Here is a 17,779-nt window from a genome sequence, read left to right as displayed (position 1 = left end):
CTGGGCTGTCCAGTCTGGGCTTCAGATTAGTCTTTCAAGAGTACCCTCTACCCCAGGCTCCATCAGTGCAACCTGGAGGTGCACAGCTGCCTGAATCTTCATCCCGGGACACATATTAGCTACCAGGTATGCAATGGGGGAGGTTTCTGAAAGATGAGTGATTTCTGAGTTCATGATAGCAAATTGCATGTGGTCCCAGGACAAAGGATGTTAGATTACTAAATGGCAAAGAGCCCTGGGTTCCCACACCTGCAAAGGTACTCTGAAATGCCCAAGTTTCTGCACAGTGTAAGGTCCTCTCTCAGTTCAAACCACAGGTGGACCAACTTCTGAGACTCAGACAGCAATTTCTATTATGTGGGAGGCGGCTGTGGTTTTTGACTGAACAGCAACCCTTGGATAACAACATTTAGATTTGCCTTTGGGAAACCATTTTTTTCCCCCCATTTTAGGTCCCTCCTGCATTGATGGGGCTGACCTCAGCCCTGGATTCAGGATTGAATGCATCACGCAAGTCTGGCTAATCTGACTTATTATAAAGTGTTGTAGGACAGTCTGAGGAGCATCATGCCCTGTGTTGGGCATGGTGCTTTCTGGAACCCAGGCAGAGGAAGCAGAGCAGAGGGGTGGATGCACACACACATTTAGTCCCCCCTACACTGCAACAAACACAGATCACTTTTGTGTGGATCAGGAGAAATGGGCCCTGGGCATGTATAGCCCTGTGGGCATGCAGCTCAGCAATGAGGCCGCCTTTGTGCAAATTAGAAAATGGTATTGTTCCACGATGTACAGCTTGATAAGCAGAGCACAAGTTCACAGCAAACTCTCTTGTACACTCATCCATATGCATGTGCCTTCAAACTTATCAGCAATCTTACATACAGGTGAAGGTGGGAGTTTATGTGAACTTGTGTGTGAAAGGAAAGAAAGGAGGAGGAAGGGGAGGAGGAAGGGAAGGAGGAAGGGAGGGAGGCAGGGAGAGAAGAAGAGAGAGAGAGGGAAAATATGTGATACTTGCATTTAGCTCTTTTTGAAACCTGCTCTTCACTTATATTCTTAAATAACCCAAAGTATTAGTAAATGGATGGATCTGGAGAACATCATGCTAAGTGAAATAAGCCAAACTCCCAAAAACCAAGGGTCAAATGATTTCTCTCTTATGCAAAAGCTAGAGCAAAATGAGGAAAGAAAGGCAGGGGTGGAGGATCCCATGAAAATAGAAGGGAGATCAGTGAAGCAGAGGAAGGGAATAGAGGGGGAGGGGAGGGTTGGAAAAGGGAGGAACTATGGAATGAAACCGATCAAATTTTGTTATGTACTCATGAATATACTACAGTGACTTCCACCTTAATGTATATCTATAAAGCACCACTTTAAAAAATATTAATAAATAGGAGGAACACTAATAGAGGAAAGGAAGGAGAACAGGGGGAGGGAGAAAGGAAGGGAAAGAGAAAGTCCTAGAAACTGAATGGAGTGAGTTAGATTCCACGTGTCAAAATGAACCCAATCTTACATTTAACTACAATGCACTAATAAAAACATTTTAAAAATAATCCAAAGCTTGTTAGAGTTGAGTTTCTGATCTTTGCATCTAAAGGAGTTGTGACAAATACTTAATGAGAAGAGAAAGACTAAATAAGACAGGAATAGCTCATTGACCCCTAGAGAGCCCATATCAGAACAAGCAGAACAGTGCTCCTCACATACTAAGAGAAAGGCTGGCATCTCACAAAGAGCTTCAAACTGGAAAGAGCATATTTTATTTTTTAGATGGCAATGGCAAGATGAGACATTTCTGGGAATTGTGATTAAGCCCTGCCATAAGAACAGGATGGTGTAGGCATGTAACACAGAAGAGCAGATGAACCACAGAGAAGAGGATGAATGGAACTTGGACAAAGCAAGGGGGACTATGAAGAGGGTCAGTGTAGAGGGAATATTCCTGCCAGTACTTGTGGCAGATCAATTACCAGCAATGTGCCATTTGTTGCCAATATAATGATGCTGAGGTTAACATCCAGGGCAGTGAGCAAAGACACCTTATTAAGCTGTGGGCTTATGCCATGTCCAGTGACCTCTCAGAGGTGGGTAAAGTGCCAGGACAGAGAAGTTTTACATGGCTTGTTATTGATAGCCCCATGGGCAAGGGTCCCTGAACCTCATTGTCACTACCTTGTAGGGAGGGTTTCCTTGGGTGCACATAGGAGAGGCATCGCTGAATAATGGGGCAGATTTTGCAAGGCTGATTTCTGTTCAGAATTTGGCTCTTGATTTTTCTGGAAGTGGAGTGAGACCTGTGGTGGCAAAGTGTGATGCCCCTTACAAAAGTGGGGTGATTGCTCCAGACCCCATTATCTCCAGCAGACAGTGATTATATCTGCATTCTTTTAAACATCAAAACAATGTTTTAAATATTTAAACACTTGGAAAGCATCCTCATGGATTAGTTCTAAAATGCTGATTTTTCTCAAAAATATTTAATCAACAGTAAAACTGCACAAATTTCTCAAGTACTTTCCAAACCCCAGTCAGGCTCCTCAAGTGAAAATGAGCCAGGCCATCATTCCAGGAGGCTGGATTCCACCCTTCTGGACTTGGAAACCTGAGGTCCCATCTTCCTTACATGAACTTGCAATTTTGCAAATTCAACAGAAACACAGAGAGTATCACTGAGTACATTTCTCCTTGCCATAACCAAATCAACCAGGCTCTCCCAACAAAATAATCTCACTCTTGACAAGATGGTAATTTGGAAGTTTAGATATACAACACTATCTGTCTAGAAATGGTGCAAGTATAATGAGAATGTCCCCAAGAAAGGATGTAATCCTAAGCAATTCATTTTATTTTGCCCTCAATGGAAACTGAATTGATTACCACATCCTGGACAAAATCAGTGAGTCCATGTAGTGACACATGGATGTACAAGGGTCCTGTCCAGGCACAGATAGCACCCATGGAAGACAGCAGGGCACCCTACCATCTGTGCAGGGTGCAAATAGCAATACTAGAGTAAGGTAGGTGCCCACAGCAAAGTCCTGTTCTAAACTAAGAGTCTGGGAAAGGCAGACTTACCAACTTGTACAGCTGGGGAAACCAGTAATACTTATTGACCCTGAGGACAGTCTTCAAGAGCATGCCTCATATGCCCCAGTCCTACTCACTCCACATGCTGTCTTATTAAATGTCCCTTTTGTTACTCAGGATAATCTGGGGGGCTGTATTACCAGACTGTGTGTTGCTGGAGTGCAGGATACACATCCCAGGTACCCCTACTCCCAAGGGTGTGACTTGGGGGTCCCAAGAATGCTTCTCCAGAGGAAATTAGACCAGGTGGTGTCCTCAACTGATCAGTGCCTCCTTGGGTTCCCAGCACCTGGACACCATGTTACACCCTTCCTGTCCCCTAACCAACAGCAGGTATGCAAATAGTTCTTTTCACCCCACCGTTTCTCTCACAGTATGACATACCAGTATTGGCCTCATCCCCTGTCCTGTAGATATTTCTCTACCCTTGGCCCCTCTACCAAATTTCAAGCAACTTACAGTCAGAACAGTAAAATCATAATTGCTACATTTTCTACACCTGGCATAGGCTTCAATTAATTGCTCAGCAAATGATGAAATTAATAAGGCTTCACACCATATGTTGTATTCTATATTAGCTACCACTTTTAAAATCTTTATTAACAATAATAATCCTGACTAAAAATTAACATCCTAGCCATTGTGTGATTGCATACAGAATATCTGTTCTCTACCAGTAAAAATCTAGGTGCTCCATCCTTACATTTTAGTCGCAGTTAGGAAGTAGTAGTATTCTGTCTTAAAGATGAAGACACTGAGGCTCAGATCCCATGACTAGGAAGGGGAAGACCTGGGATTTAAATAGAACTCTGACTGGTCTGAGAGTCATTTTTCTTGTCCTTACAAAAGGTTTACCTAGATAGGTGCTTAAATACCCAAATATGCCCTTATCAGTGGCAACCCACTGTACCTGGGGAAAAATGTGAAACTGCTAATGTGGGACTAGCTCTTCATCTTCACTCTGTGCTTGCCTAACTCTGGTCCTCCCAGCTACTTCTTCTAGTTAATCAATGGCATCCAGCTCTTTCCTGCCTCAGGACCTTCACAGATGCTCTCTTCTTAGCCCGAACCACTCTTTCCCCAAGTACTTCAGGCAATATTCCTTTTTCTTCGGATCTCAGCTTAAAGGTCACTTCCTTGGACAAGACCTTTGAGTTGCCCAAATTAGATTCCTTCCCCTTTTATAATCCTTCATTGTACCTCAACTTTCCTTGACAAGTGCCCACCATAAGTTATGATCATCTATTGGTTTGTGAAGTTGTTCTCTTCTTTATCATGAAGCTGTCTGAGGGTGAGGCCCAGCCTACATCTTTGCAATGTGCTTCTAGTTCCTAGTAGATTCTGAGGCACCTGGGTTCCCCAAACCTGTTTACTGAGTGCATGAATGAGTAGATGAGTGGATGTAGTCTCCTTAGTTGCTGACTTTGGATCCTAAGCCTATTGCATGGGTCATGCAAGTAGAATGAATCACTGATGACTAATTATTGTCTTATACAATCTAAAACCAAAGACCCCCTTCTGATTCCTTTTTTCCCCCCTTAGATTCAAGGTGGATTCAAGTGCACTCTGTAGAGAAAGGATATGTTCTATTTTTTACCTGTACATAGTCTTTGTATAAAGATGCATATAGCTCCTGTCCTCTTCTTCTGTAGTTCTCTATACATGACACAAAATCCTGGAGAAGAGAGAAAACAAGCCAAGGCTTAATGATAACTGTGAATTTAGGTAAGTATTTCTCTTCTGGGACTAATTGCCAAGAGAAACAATGGTCACAGGATTTGTTGGTCAAATCATCACAATTACATGAGTAGATTTTGCCTGTGCCGACACTCACCTACCAGCACATTCACATACACGGTATGGGTTGCTTTCCCTTCCAACTCTGTTGAGCTCAACCTTCCTCCCAAGAATAACTACAAAAATCTAGATTTGAATAATCTGCTTTAAGACAGCAAGGACCTACCAAGAGAGTTAAGATTTGAAAAGGTACTGAAGAGAAAGAAAACTCATGTGTCCGATATTTATGATTATGCTTTTTGTTTGTTTGTTGGGTTTTTCCCCCTTAAGATATTTGCTGATTTTCAAATAGCACAAGAAGCTGAGCAGCTGAACGGAAAGTAATGACTAAGAAGCAAAAACAATTAAAAGAGATTTTGGCAGTCTCAGGTAGCTGGGGAGATTAAATTAAAAACTCATGTCCATAGGATCCATAAGGCATCCAGGACATAGAAACAGGGGTAGTAAAGAGGAATATGCTCAGTTTTCTGCATTGATGTTCCTTTTTTTTTTTGTACAGGGAATTGATCCCAGAGGCACTCAACCACTGAGTCACATCACAGCCCTTTCTGTATTTCCTTTAGAGACAGAGTCTCAACTGAGTTGCTTAGGGCCTCACTAAGTTGCTGAGGCTGACTTTGAACTTGCAATTCTCCTGCCTCAGCCTCCCATGATGTTCCTCTAGGTAGCTGCTGATTCACAAACCATGTAAGGCTGAGAGACTGATAGGATATATAATGACCTAGTAGTCTCAGTCTGGAGAAATCCACAGGAAAAAGACCTTAAGGTAGGATTTCTGAAGGGCTACATATAAGGATAAGAGAAGACTAGAAATTGACCAGGCTTCATAAGACTGAAACTCACAACCAACAAGCCCAATCCCTGATTACATGCAGTGAGCTATATTAATAACAAAATTTTTAAAAATTTAAGACAAAAAAGTAACCAAAGATTAAAAAAAAGGACTCCTCATGAGATTTTACAAGATTAGTTATTACTCTGATAATAAAAACCAGGCAAAGCCATCACAAGAGAAAAAACTACAGACCCGTATCTCTTATAAATATAAATGCAAAAATCACTGACAAAACACTAGCAAACTGATTGCAGCAACATATAAAGATAATGATATACCATGACCATATGAGACTTAATCCAAGTAATGCAGTAAGGTTGGTTTAACATCTGAAAATAATGTAATGCCCCATATCATTAGAATAAAAAAAAATCATATGATCATTTGACAAAATCTAAAACCCTTTAGAGGCAAAAAAAAAAAAAAAAAAAAAAGTCAACCAACTAGGACAAAGGGGAATTTTCTCAGCCTTATAAATAGCATCTATCCAAACCCACAAACAACAAGATACTTAATGGTGAAAGACTGGATACTTTTCCCCTAATATCAGGAGTAAGAGAAGGGTATCTACTCCCATCACTTCTAGTTAGCTTTCTGCTGATGGTTCTAGTCAGGACAATTAAGCAAGAAAAAAAAAAAAAAAAGACAATCAAATTGGAAAGGAGAAGTATCTCTGTTCACAGATGATATGATCCTATACATAAAAAATTCTAAATAATCTGTAAAAGAATGACTAAAACTAATAAATGAATTAAAGTTGTAGCATACAAGGTCAAACTATTTAACTCAGTTTTGCTCCTATACAATACCAATGAAAAATTCCCCCCAAAATTAAGAAATCAATTCCATTTACAATCACATCCAAAAGGATAAAATACTTAGGAACAAATTAAGCCAAGCTGGTTAAAGAACTATATATTGAAAAATACAATTTTCAAGAAATTTTAGAAGGTCCTAAATTAATAGAAAGAGATCTCATAATCATGAAAGAGAAGATAAATATTGTTAAACTGTCAGTACATTTTTTAAAACAACTACAGAACTAAATCAATTCCTATCAAATTCCAATGATTTTTTTTAGAAATCAAAAAACCAATCAAGTTCATATGGAATTACATAGGACCCCAAATAGCCAAGAAAATCTTTACAAAGAAGAGTTAAGTTCACTCACACTTCCTAGTTTCAAGACTTTCTTAAGCAATCACACTAGCATAAAGATATACATATAGATCAATGGAATGGAATTGAGTGTACAAAAGTAAAACCATGTGCCTGTGGTTGGTGGATTTTTTTTACAAGGATGTCCAAACAATTCAACAAAGAAGGAACAATCTCTTTAACAAGCATTGCTGGAAAACTAGATAGCCACATGCCAAAAAAAAAAAAAAAAAAAAAAAAAAAGGAAAGAAGGAAAGAAATTCCTTCTTTATGACATATAAAAGTTAACTCAGAATAAAACAAAGATCCAATGTAAAAGCAAAGTTGTAAAACTCTTAGAAGAAAATTCAGAAATAAATCTTTATGATCTCAGTTTTGTAAGCTTTAGATTTCACACCAAAAGCACAAGCAACACACACACACACACACACACACACACAAATAAATTGAACTTCACCCAAAGTAAAAGCTTTTGCGTTAAAATATACTCTCATCAACATAATGGAAAAAACACAGAATGAAAGAAAACAGTCATGTCCCTACATAATGATGTTTGGGGCAATAACAGATATATAGTGTTTCCTTAAGATTATCATATCATCTATTGACATCATGGGAGTCATTTGTCACCGTGTGATGCATGCATTATTTATGTGTTTGTGTTGATGCTGTATAAATAAGCCTACTGTTCTGAAAGTCATATTAAGTAATATAAAAGTATAGCACATACAATTATGTACAGGATAATATACTTTATAATGATAATGGACAACTGTACTGGTTTATGAATTTACCACACTATCTTTTATTGTTATTTTATAGTACATTTCTTCTACTTATAAAAAAACTTAATTTACTGTACAGTATGCCATTAAGCCAGCAGTGTCTTCCTACATCTCCTGTTTACTGCATCTCTTGATTGCATAAAGAGGACACATAGAGTGCTTGACCTATACAATATAGGTTTGTGTAAGTATACTCTATGATGTTCATATAACAATAAAATTGCCTAATGATGCATTTCTCAGAATGTATCCCTGTTGTTATATGATGCTGACTGTACTTATAAATCATACATCTGATAAGGGATTTGCTTCTACAATATATAAAGAACTCTTAGAGATCAATAATAAAAATGAAACTATCTTAAAATGGACAAAGAATCTGAATAGACTGTTCTCTGAGGACAATATCCAAATGGCTAACAAGCATGTGAAAAGATGCTTGGCATTATTTATCATCAGGGAAATGCAAACAATATCCACAAGGAGATCAATGAGCTAACCAACTAAATAGGATGGTTAGAATCAAAACTTCAGATAATAGCAGTGTTAATGAAGACATGAATAAATTCAAACTCTATACACTGAATGTGGAAAAGCAAAATGGTATAGAACTTTGGAAAATGACCTGACAGTTCTTCAAATGATTAAACAAGGACCTACCATTGACCTAGAAATTTCACTCCTACGTGTGTAACCAAGATAACAAAAATTTGTACACAAATCTTTAGCAGTATTATTCATAACATTCCAAAGTTATAAACAAACAAAATATCGAACAACTGATAAATGGATAAACAAAATGTGGTCTTGTATACAATGGAGTATTATTTGACCCCAAAAACCAAGTTTTGAAACCTGTTACAAGTTGATGAACCTTAAAAACATAATCCTAAGTTAAAGAAATCAACTTCAGAAGTCCACATATTGTGACTCCATTTATATGAAATATCCATAAAGAGAAAGTTGATTGTGGTTGCTTAGGCCTGGAGGGATGGGGGATAATAGAGTGAGAGTTAAAGAATATGAAGTCTCTTTTTGAGGTTATGAAATGTTAAATGTCATAAAATTGATTATAGTGATGATTACACATATCTGTGTATGTACTATAAGTCATCAAATTGTTCATTTAAGTGAATTATGTTTAATAAATCTGCTTAATAAACAAATATTTATGGAACTAAAAAAAAACTCCAGAGTTTATAGCAAAGATTTATACCAAGAACCAGGAAAATCTCAAACTGAATAAAAGAAGATAATCAACAGATGACAACAGTGAGGTGACAGAAATGTTAAAATTACTTAACAAAGATTTAAATCAGTTATTATAAAGATGCTTCAACCACTACCAACTAGAAACATGACTGAAGCAAATGAAAAAAAATAGTGAACATCAGTCAAAATAGAAAATTTCATCAGAGAAACAGAACACATAAAGAAAAATCAAATGAAAATTTTAGAATTAAAAATAATAACAACCAAAAGAGGAAAATCTCCTCAATGGATGAGCTCAACAACAGAATCCAAGTGACAGAGGGAAGAATTGGTGAACTAGAAGACTAAAAAATAGCAATTAGACATGTTGAGTTACAGAGAGAACACAGAATGACAAGAACCCCAATCAGCTTTAGAGACCTCTGGAACCACAACAAAAGATCTATTATATGTGCCATCACAATCCCATAAAGAAAGACAAAGAGGATGGTCCTTAAAATTACTCTAATATATAACAGCTAAAACTCTCCCAAATTGACAAAAGACAGAAAGTTACAGGTTCAAAAGTAATCCAATTTTTAAATCAATTATTGCCTTTTTCTTTTCTTTTTGTACCAGAAAGTGAAACCCAAGGGTACTACTTAGCCATTGAGCCACATCCCCAGCCTTTTAAAAATCTTGAGACAAGTTCTTGCTAAGTTTCTCAGACCCTCACTAAATTGCTGAGGCTGGCTTTGAATTTATGATCCTCCTGACTCAGTCTCTGAGCCACTGGGATTATAGACATGAGTCACCAAGCCCAGCCCTGTAGCTAGCATTACATTTAATCTAAAATGATGAATATTTTACTTCTAAGACTGAACAAAGCAGAGTTGTCTGCTTTCACTGCTCTCATTCAGTATAGTACTAGAAGTTCTAGCCAGTGTAACAAGGCAAGAAATAATAAATCCAGGCAGATTAAAAAGAAAGGAATAACAGTCTCTATTTGCAGATGCCCTGACTGTTGAATTCCCAAGGTATTTACAAAAACAAAACTCAGTAAGTTATATACTCAAGGTATTTACAAAAATACATAAAGTCATAGACTACAAGATTAGTTTACACATATCAGTTAGATTTCAAAATATTAGTAGTAGATGCTAAAAAAAATATCAATTTTAATTTCCCCCAAATAATGAAATACTTAGAAGTAAATCTAAAAACAACACACACACAAATTACAAAAGGGAGATGAAAGAAATCAAAGAATATCTAAATAAAGGGAGAGACATACCATTTTCAAGAATCAGAAAACTCAATATAGAAAGATATCATTTCTCCCCAACTTAACACTATTCCTATCAAAACCCTAGAAAGACGTTTTGTAGATAAAGACAAGACTGTTTTTAAAATTTATGTTGTATAGCAAAGGCACTAGAAGAGTTTAAGCAATTTTGGAAATTATGAATAAAATAAATCATTGTACTTAATTTCTGTACTTACTATATAGTTACAGTAATCAAGAATGTGTAATCTTGAGAAAGGAATAGACACATAAATTAAGAAAGCATAATTGAGAGTCCAGATGCAGATCCACAAATGTATACTCAAATGATTTTTGACAAAGATAAAAATCCATTCAATAGATAGATTTTCTCCAATATTAAGGCTATTGGATGTCCATAGCCAAAAATTGAATCTAAGTCTCACATCTAATATGAAACTTAATTCAAAATAGACTGCAGACTTAAATGTAAAACATAAATATATAAATAATACAGAAGAAAAATTTTAGGACCTAGGATTAGGCAAAGGTCTCTTAGATTTTACATTAAAAGCACCATCCATTAAAATTCTTTTGGTGAATTGGATCTACCAACATTAAAACTTTTGCTCTGCAAAAGCCCATGTGAAGAAGATGTAATGACAAGTTGCTGCCTGGAAGAATATATTTGCAAGCCACATATCTATCAAGAGACTAGCATCTAAAACATATGAAGAACTTTAAAAACAAAGTAAGTGAAAAAGCTTCGTAAAAAATGCACAAGACATGTATAGAAATTCCACTAAGTAATGTATACAGACTTTAATAATACTCTTTAATAATAACCTACATATGATAGGATAAACAAAAGTATATTATTGAATACTCTATAGTAATGGTTCCCAAAGTGTGACTCATGAGTCTCTAGGGACTCTGCAGACCCTTTCAAACCTCTTTTCAAAGTTCTAGGACATTTTTACCATTTTTCTCCCATGGTGTTGACATTTGCATTGATGACTCAAAAGTAGTGGTGGTGGTGGGTAAAACTAATACTTCAGAACAAATCAAGGCGTTGGCAAAGCTGCACAATAACTGTATGTAGTCTCACAACCCGTAACACATGAGGGGAAAAAAAGCCATCTTCAATAGGAATGTCCCTAATGAAGCAGTGCAAATTATTGATTTTATTAAGTCTCAACCTTTGAATACACTTCTTTCAATAGTTTGCATGATAAAGTGAGAAGTCCACATAAAGCATTTCTAGATATAAAAGAAATGTGATGGCTGTCACAAGGAAAAGCTCTCATGTAATTACTAGAGCTGTGGGCCAAACTAGCCGCATCTAACATGGAACATCACTTTTATTTAAAAGAATGACTAGTGGACAAAATTAATTATTAACACTTGAGTGTTTGGTACATATTTTCTTGAAAATGAACCAACCAAACCTGCTCTCTCAAGTAAAACAAGTGATAGTATTTGCTTCCAATACATGATGAAATTTAGTTTCCAAGCAAATAGTAACATTTTGCAAAACTTGCATCTGCCTCTGTGAGCTTGTGTTTCCCAATAAATAGCTAAAAATTGTTCTAGAAAGATTGGTGGTGACAGGAGCATGATTTTTCCATATTGCATAATGAAATGTGTCAACTTGGAGATTATGGAACTCAGGGAACAATGTATGTTACACATATGTTCCAATGCATGTTTCAAAATACTGCATGAGTTCAAATATCCATTCCAAAGGCAAGGTAGAGCAAAAAAATTTAATGTCACAGGAGAAAAATTTCACTGATAAACATTTCAAATGTCTTTAAGAAGTGAGTACTTGTTGAGTTGGTGTAGTACCAAAAATAATATCTGTGATTTTCAAAAAAAGCTATTAAAATACTCCTTCCTTTCTTAACTACATATCTGTGGAAGACATTTTATATATTTCAACCAAGGAAATGGAGGGATATATTACAGAAGTTTGAATCAGAAAGCAGAATGAGAATCCATTGGTCTTCTACTAAGTCTGATAGTTATCCAAGAAATGTAAAATAATGCCACTCTTCTCATAATTTTTTTGTTTTGAAAAATATAGTTATTTAAAATATCTTATTGTTTGTATATAATTGATTTTTTATTATTATTATGTTAAAATGAATTTTAAACTGCATTATCTTTTAAATTTGTTTTAATTTCTATTATGGTAGGTATCTATAGATATAATCTACATAAAAAAAGCTGTTTGGCATCCTCGCTAATTTTCGAGAGGGCAAAGAGATTCTGAGACCAAAGAGTTTGAGAACTGTTACTTTACCACTACAAGAATGAGTTACTTGCTACTTTATGCAATGACATTGAAAAGTCTTGCAGTGAAATAAACCATATAAAATAGTACACATGATGTTATTTCATTAATATAAAATTTAAAATTTGGAAAACTAACAGATGGTAATAGATGCCAGGGGAGGGGCTACTTTGGGGACAGAGGGCACTAGTGATTAGAATGGAATGTTGGGTTAGGGATGCTCCTGGGATGGTGCTAATGTGATAATTTTCTTTTTTATCTAGTTGGTTGTCATATATTACATTGTTAAAATTCTCATTCTATATATTTGTGACTTGGATACTTTTTCCTCTGTATATATGCTTCAAAAAAAATTAAAAAGTGTTTATTGGCAAAGATTAAAAAGTATGAAAACAATATAATTTTTAAAATTCAGTTACTATTTTGTAATAACAGGAAAATGGTGATTTTTCTCTTTTTTGCAAAATTTTCTTCAACATTATTGTTTCATTGTTCATACACATTTATAAGTAAAGCAATCATTACGAGCATCACAAGTGATATAAAGTGCTGAAAAATTTGACTAATTCTACATCTAAGGCAAGAGCCCAGACTTCTTTAGAATATGACGCTTTGGAGACATGAAGCAGGAGTAACAAACCCTCCTGGGGCAGTTGGACGCAAAGCAGCTGCCTTCAAACAGCAAATGTGCTGTCTTGCCAAAGAAGGATGGGCTTTGGATGGCCCCAGAAGGCTAAGTGGGCCCAGAGCAGGGAGTTTGGGACAGGCCAGCTTCAGTATGAAATATGGAAGACTTCCTGTTGTTCTAGTGTAGCAGAACCAGAGCATGGGAGGTAGAAGGCAGAGGAATCCAGACACTTTGGTTCTTGATCCTGGGCAGCCATGCTACTTGGGCATATCACTTAGTCTTTCTGAAATTTAATTGGTCATCTACAAAATGAGGTTACTAGCACCTTTGTCTTTTCTGCAAAGATGTTCTGAAGTTACAATGAGGTGGTAGAATGAAAGCAGTTTGTAGCACCCCAAGAGAATATTTGGGTGTGAAGTATAGAAGTCATGGATAAAATCTGTTGCCAAACCAACCAACCAACCAACCAACTAACCAAATAAACAAACAAACCTACATGGTTGGCTCAAAATTGGAAAATGCTATACGAGTTCAGTTGTAAATCACCTTCACTCTCCAAATAAATACCCTGTCTATAACAGCAGGTTGTTTATACCTTTCTGGCTTAAATTTTACTCTCTGTTGTTAAGTTCAGCAAACATTCATTGAGCACCTAACATTTTCCAGGCACTGCAGTACAAAGATGAACCCCAATATCTGGTTTATAGAGCTTTATACAAGGCCACCATTAAGATATAGGTGATATGGTGACACAGGCCACAGAACAGGGAAACTTTGCCAGAATCAATGTCCAGAAAAGACTCCCTGGATGAGATGTTATTTTTCCTGAATCCTGAAAGGAAATTTTTAAGTAGAAGTCTGATCTGAGTTTTTGTTTGTTTGTTTGTTTGTTTGTTTGTTTTGGAATATTTGGAATCAGCATTTTGATAGGTCACTTTGGCAGCAATTTGGAGAATGGATTTGGTGAAGGCAAGACAGGAAGTAGGAAGCCCCCTTAGGATACCAACATGATAACACAGGTGAGTGTTCACATGATGAAACAGCAATGTGGAAGAGTCAAGTTCAAGGACCATAGGGAATGTCAGGCTGGTAGGATTGGGGACCATGTGAGAGGGTGAGAATTATTATAAAATGTCTGGCTGGCTTAACGGAACGAATAAAATCAGAAGCTAAGAAAAAGTAAGAGAGATCACAGAAACAAAAATAAATTTGTGAGATAAGAAGATAGCTGGCAGTCCCTCGAAGGTAGCTCGGGAGAGAGATTCAAGGTCAATATAAGTTTGTGAGTCATCGGCACTCAGGGAATAGACAAACCCTGAGAGATGAAAAGAACACCTAAGGGAGTAAGTACAGAGAGGAGATTGATCAGACAATGTCAGAGATCCAGAGAAACCTAGTGAATTTAGGCCAGGAGAAGGGTTAGACAGGCTTAAGGAAGATCAGAAAGAGAAACATCATACAGAAGCCCAGTAAGATGAGGCCAGAGAATGTTCAAGGAAGTTATCCATAGAAATTATCATTGGTAACTTCTGCAAGAATCATTTTATTTAGATTATGTAGAGGGAAATGAAAGGGAGGGTTATGAAAAATGGTGGAATGAGACAGACATCATTACCCTATGTACATGTATGATTACATGACTGGTATGAATCTACATCATGCACTACCATAGAAATGAAAAGATATACCCCATTTGTGTACGATGAACCAAAATGCAGTCTGTAAAAATAAAAAAAAATTTAAATTAAAAAATAAAAATAATAAAAATGTCAACATTAAAAAAAGAATCATTTTAGAGAAATGATTAGGCAGCAATAGATCAGCTAGAGGTTTGAAAATCAAGAAATGAGATAGTGAGGGCACACAGCTCATGACTGAAGGAGAGAAGAAGAGGTGAGAAGAGATCCATAAGCTAAAATAGGAAGGATGAGACAGATTCCAGTTCAATAGGCCCTCCATATCCTCAAGTTCATCCTAGGAACCAACTAAAACAAAGAAAGTTACATTGTTGCTTACATGTATTACATAGTTAGGTCTAGGACTGTTGCTTCTTTTGGAAGGCATACAGGCATTTTTTCTTGTCATTATTCCCTAAACAATACAGTATATGAAGTATTTATATAGCATTTACATTGTGTTATTTTAAGTAATAGGGAGATGGTTTGAAGTATACAGAAGGATGTGCATAGGTTATATGCAATAATTACCTCATTTTATATAAGACACTTGAACATCTGGGGATTTTGGTATCCTGGAATCAATCCAACACAGGAACTGTGGGGGTAACAAATTAATAGACTCAGAGAAGCTTGGCACAGAAAGGAGATGGTCAAAAAGCAAAGGAAAGTGCTGAGGATGAGGTCAGTGGTACAGTACTTGCATAGCATGTGTGAGACCCTGGGTTCAATACTCAATACTGCAAAAGGAAAAAAAAAAAAAAAAAAAAAAAAAAAAAACAGGAAAGGACAACAGTAGAATAGAGGAAGGAGATCAAGGAGAGGTACCAGGGAATGAAATTGGGCAAATAATGCTATGTGCATATGTGAAATATTACAATAAGTCCCACTTATATGTGTAATAATAATATACCAATTAAAAATTCCGAAAATAAGAAGAAGAGAGACTAGTAGAGTAAAGGGAGACCAGGGGGAGGAAGGAGGGGAGGGGAACCACCAGAAAATGAAATGGAGCAAATTATGTGCAAGTATGAATATGTCACAGTGAACCCCACTATTGTGTATAATTATAATGTGCTAATAACAACACACGGAAATGAGTAAATGGCAGAAGGATCCATAAAGTAGAGGGAAGGGACCTAGGGTGGGAGGAGGGAGGGCAAGGGGAGGTACAGGGAGCTAGATTAGAACAAGTTATATTCCATGCTTTTATAATTATGTCAAAATGGAGTCTACTGTCATGTGTAACTAAAAAGAACCAATAAAAATGAAAAATAAAGCTAAAAATAATTTTAAAAAGCAAAGGAAAGAAAAAAGGTCACCGAAGTTTCAGTATTTCCAGGATAAGAGAAGAAAGGAGGAGGTCTGCAGCACATGTAGGGTTTGACCTGAAAAGAGACCTCCCCTGCCTGAGGGCTGGAGGCCTGGCAAAAAAAATGAGTGCAGATGCAGGTGGTTTTGTTGGTGGTGCCTGGAGAGTGAGGTGGGTCACACCTGATGGCTTCCATTTCCAGGATGATGTGGGAAGCAAGGCGGATCAGCTTCCCCTAAGAGCGGAGCAGGGGGCTTGAGCAGAATGGCAGATGTTTGGAAGGACTGCAGGGGGAACTGATCAAGGGCACATCAATGGATTATCTAAAAGTACGATGTAATCCCTTGGTCTGTTCTGTCAACAAGACGTCTACTGACTAACATGAACACAGCCATTTTCCAACTGACAAAAGGGTTTCCATGTGCATAGCATATTTAACCTCTTTACAAATCTTTGTTGTGATTAGTTCTGATTTACAGCAGAGAACACTGAGGCCAAGTGAGGAAACGTGACTACATGAATACAGGGAGTGGAAGGTGAGCACTTCGACTCTTGTCATCATATGCATCACCTCCACACGCATTTCCACCCTGTCCTCTCCACAATGCTAAGCAAACATTATGTCCCATGGGCCTTTGAGTCCTTTTATGCTTGGAAAATTGGGACATTCAGGATGTAGAGACAGAAGGAAGGAGATTTGGGTCAGTTCAAGGGCAGAAGCACATCTGCCTGGACAGTAGTGAATGTGGCATGGCAGTTAGGGACAAATTCAGATCAGAGTTCTGCATAGCTTATTGGAACTAAATAGCCTTTGCTTAGCAACTGCCAGTGCATTAAAGAGTTTGAGAAGCTCTGAAGTAGAACAAAGGGAATCCAAAGGCTATTTGGAGATTTGAGAGGGAAACAGAGCTGGTGCTTAGGGCCCTGATCTGCCAGTGCCTCCTTAGGGAGGGGTTTGGCCTCAGGATATGGGTCTGATCTTGGAATGGGGATTGGGCACATCCTACCTCGAGGGTCACTTTTAAGTAAGCTGACCACAGATCAATGGTGCCCACCTTTGCCAGGGGCACTCCTGGGGCTGGCCAGCTGCTTTTAATACTCCTGTCCCAGCTTTCCCACAGGAAGCACCCGCTGTCCATTGATGATAGTCATTACACTTGTTTGTTTAAAGCATCATTAGTCCTGTAATCACAGATGTGTAGTCTCACAAAACTGAGAAAGGCCAATATCTGAGGGCAGCAGCTCAGATGCCTCTTAGAAACTTGGTGCTAAGATGACAGTTCTGAGTCCAGTCAAGCACTATATGCTTCAGGTCTGGGACTAAACTCAGAAGCAGGGGTGCTAAATCTTCATCTGCACTGTATCTACTTTGTAGTGACACCCTACTATCATTTAGTTTTTTGAATCACCTCTTTCAGTGATAGTGATTTGTCCCAAGGAAATCATAAAATAGATATACAAATACTCAGTGGGTGACATTTTTTTTTTTTTTACCAAGCTATGTATTACAACACAAAATGAAGCTGTTTAAACCACCAATGGAAGGAAGGTTCATCCCCTTGAGAGAATACTATGTAACCTCCACAGATCATGCTCTTGCCAAGGACTGTCACACTAGTTTCTGCGACACCTGAACACTCTTTTTGGATGGACCCCACCCTAGACCTAGATGGATGATTTGAATAGTGGAGCAAAGACTGGATTGCCACTTCCTTTTGCTACCATGTCCAGATGCCCTTGAACA

General features: G+C 37.4%; 1 protein-coding gene across 3 annotated transcripts in view; it reads right to left on the bottom strand.

The window, feature by feature from the left end:
• Wdfy4 (WDFY family member 4) overlaps positions 1-17,779 on the bottom strand; it is a 278,477-nt gene that overhangs the window by 104,086 nt on the left and 156,612 nt on the right. For all 3 annotated transcript variants that reach the window (XM_047553398.1, XM_047553397.1, XM_047553399.1), the window contains exon 40: positions 4,691-4,768. In XM_047553398.1, the coding sequence (XP_047409354.1) occupies positions 4,691-4,768 (78 nt within the window). The remainder of the gene's footprint in view (positions 1-4,690; positions 4,769-17,779) is intronic.

This window comes from Sciurus carolinensis, chromosome 5, assembly GCF_902686445.1.
Source record: "Sciurus carolinensis chromosome 5, mSciCar1.2, whole genome shotgun sequence".
Taxonomy (NCBI): domain Eukaryota; kingdom Metazoa; phylum Chordata; class Mammalia; order Rodentia; family Sciuridae; genus Sciurus; species Sciurus carolinensis.
Note: the sequence above shows the minus strand (reverse complement) of the source record. Positions and strands in the feature narration are given on the sequence as shown.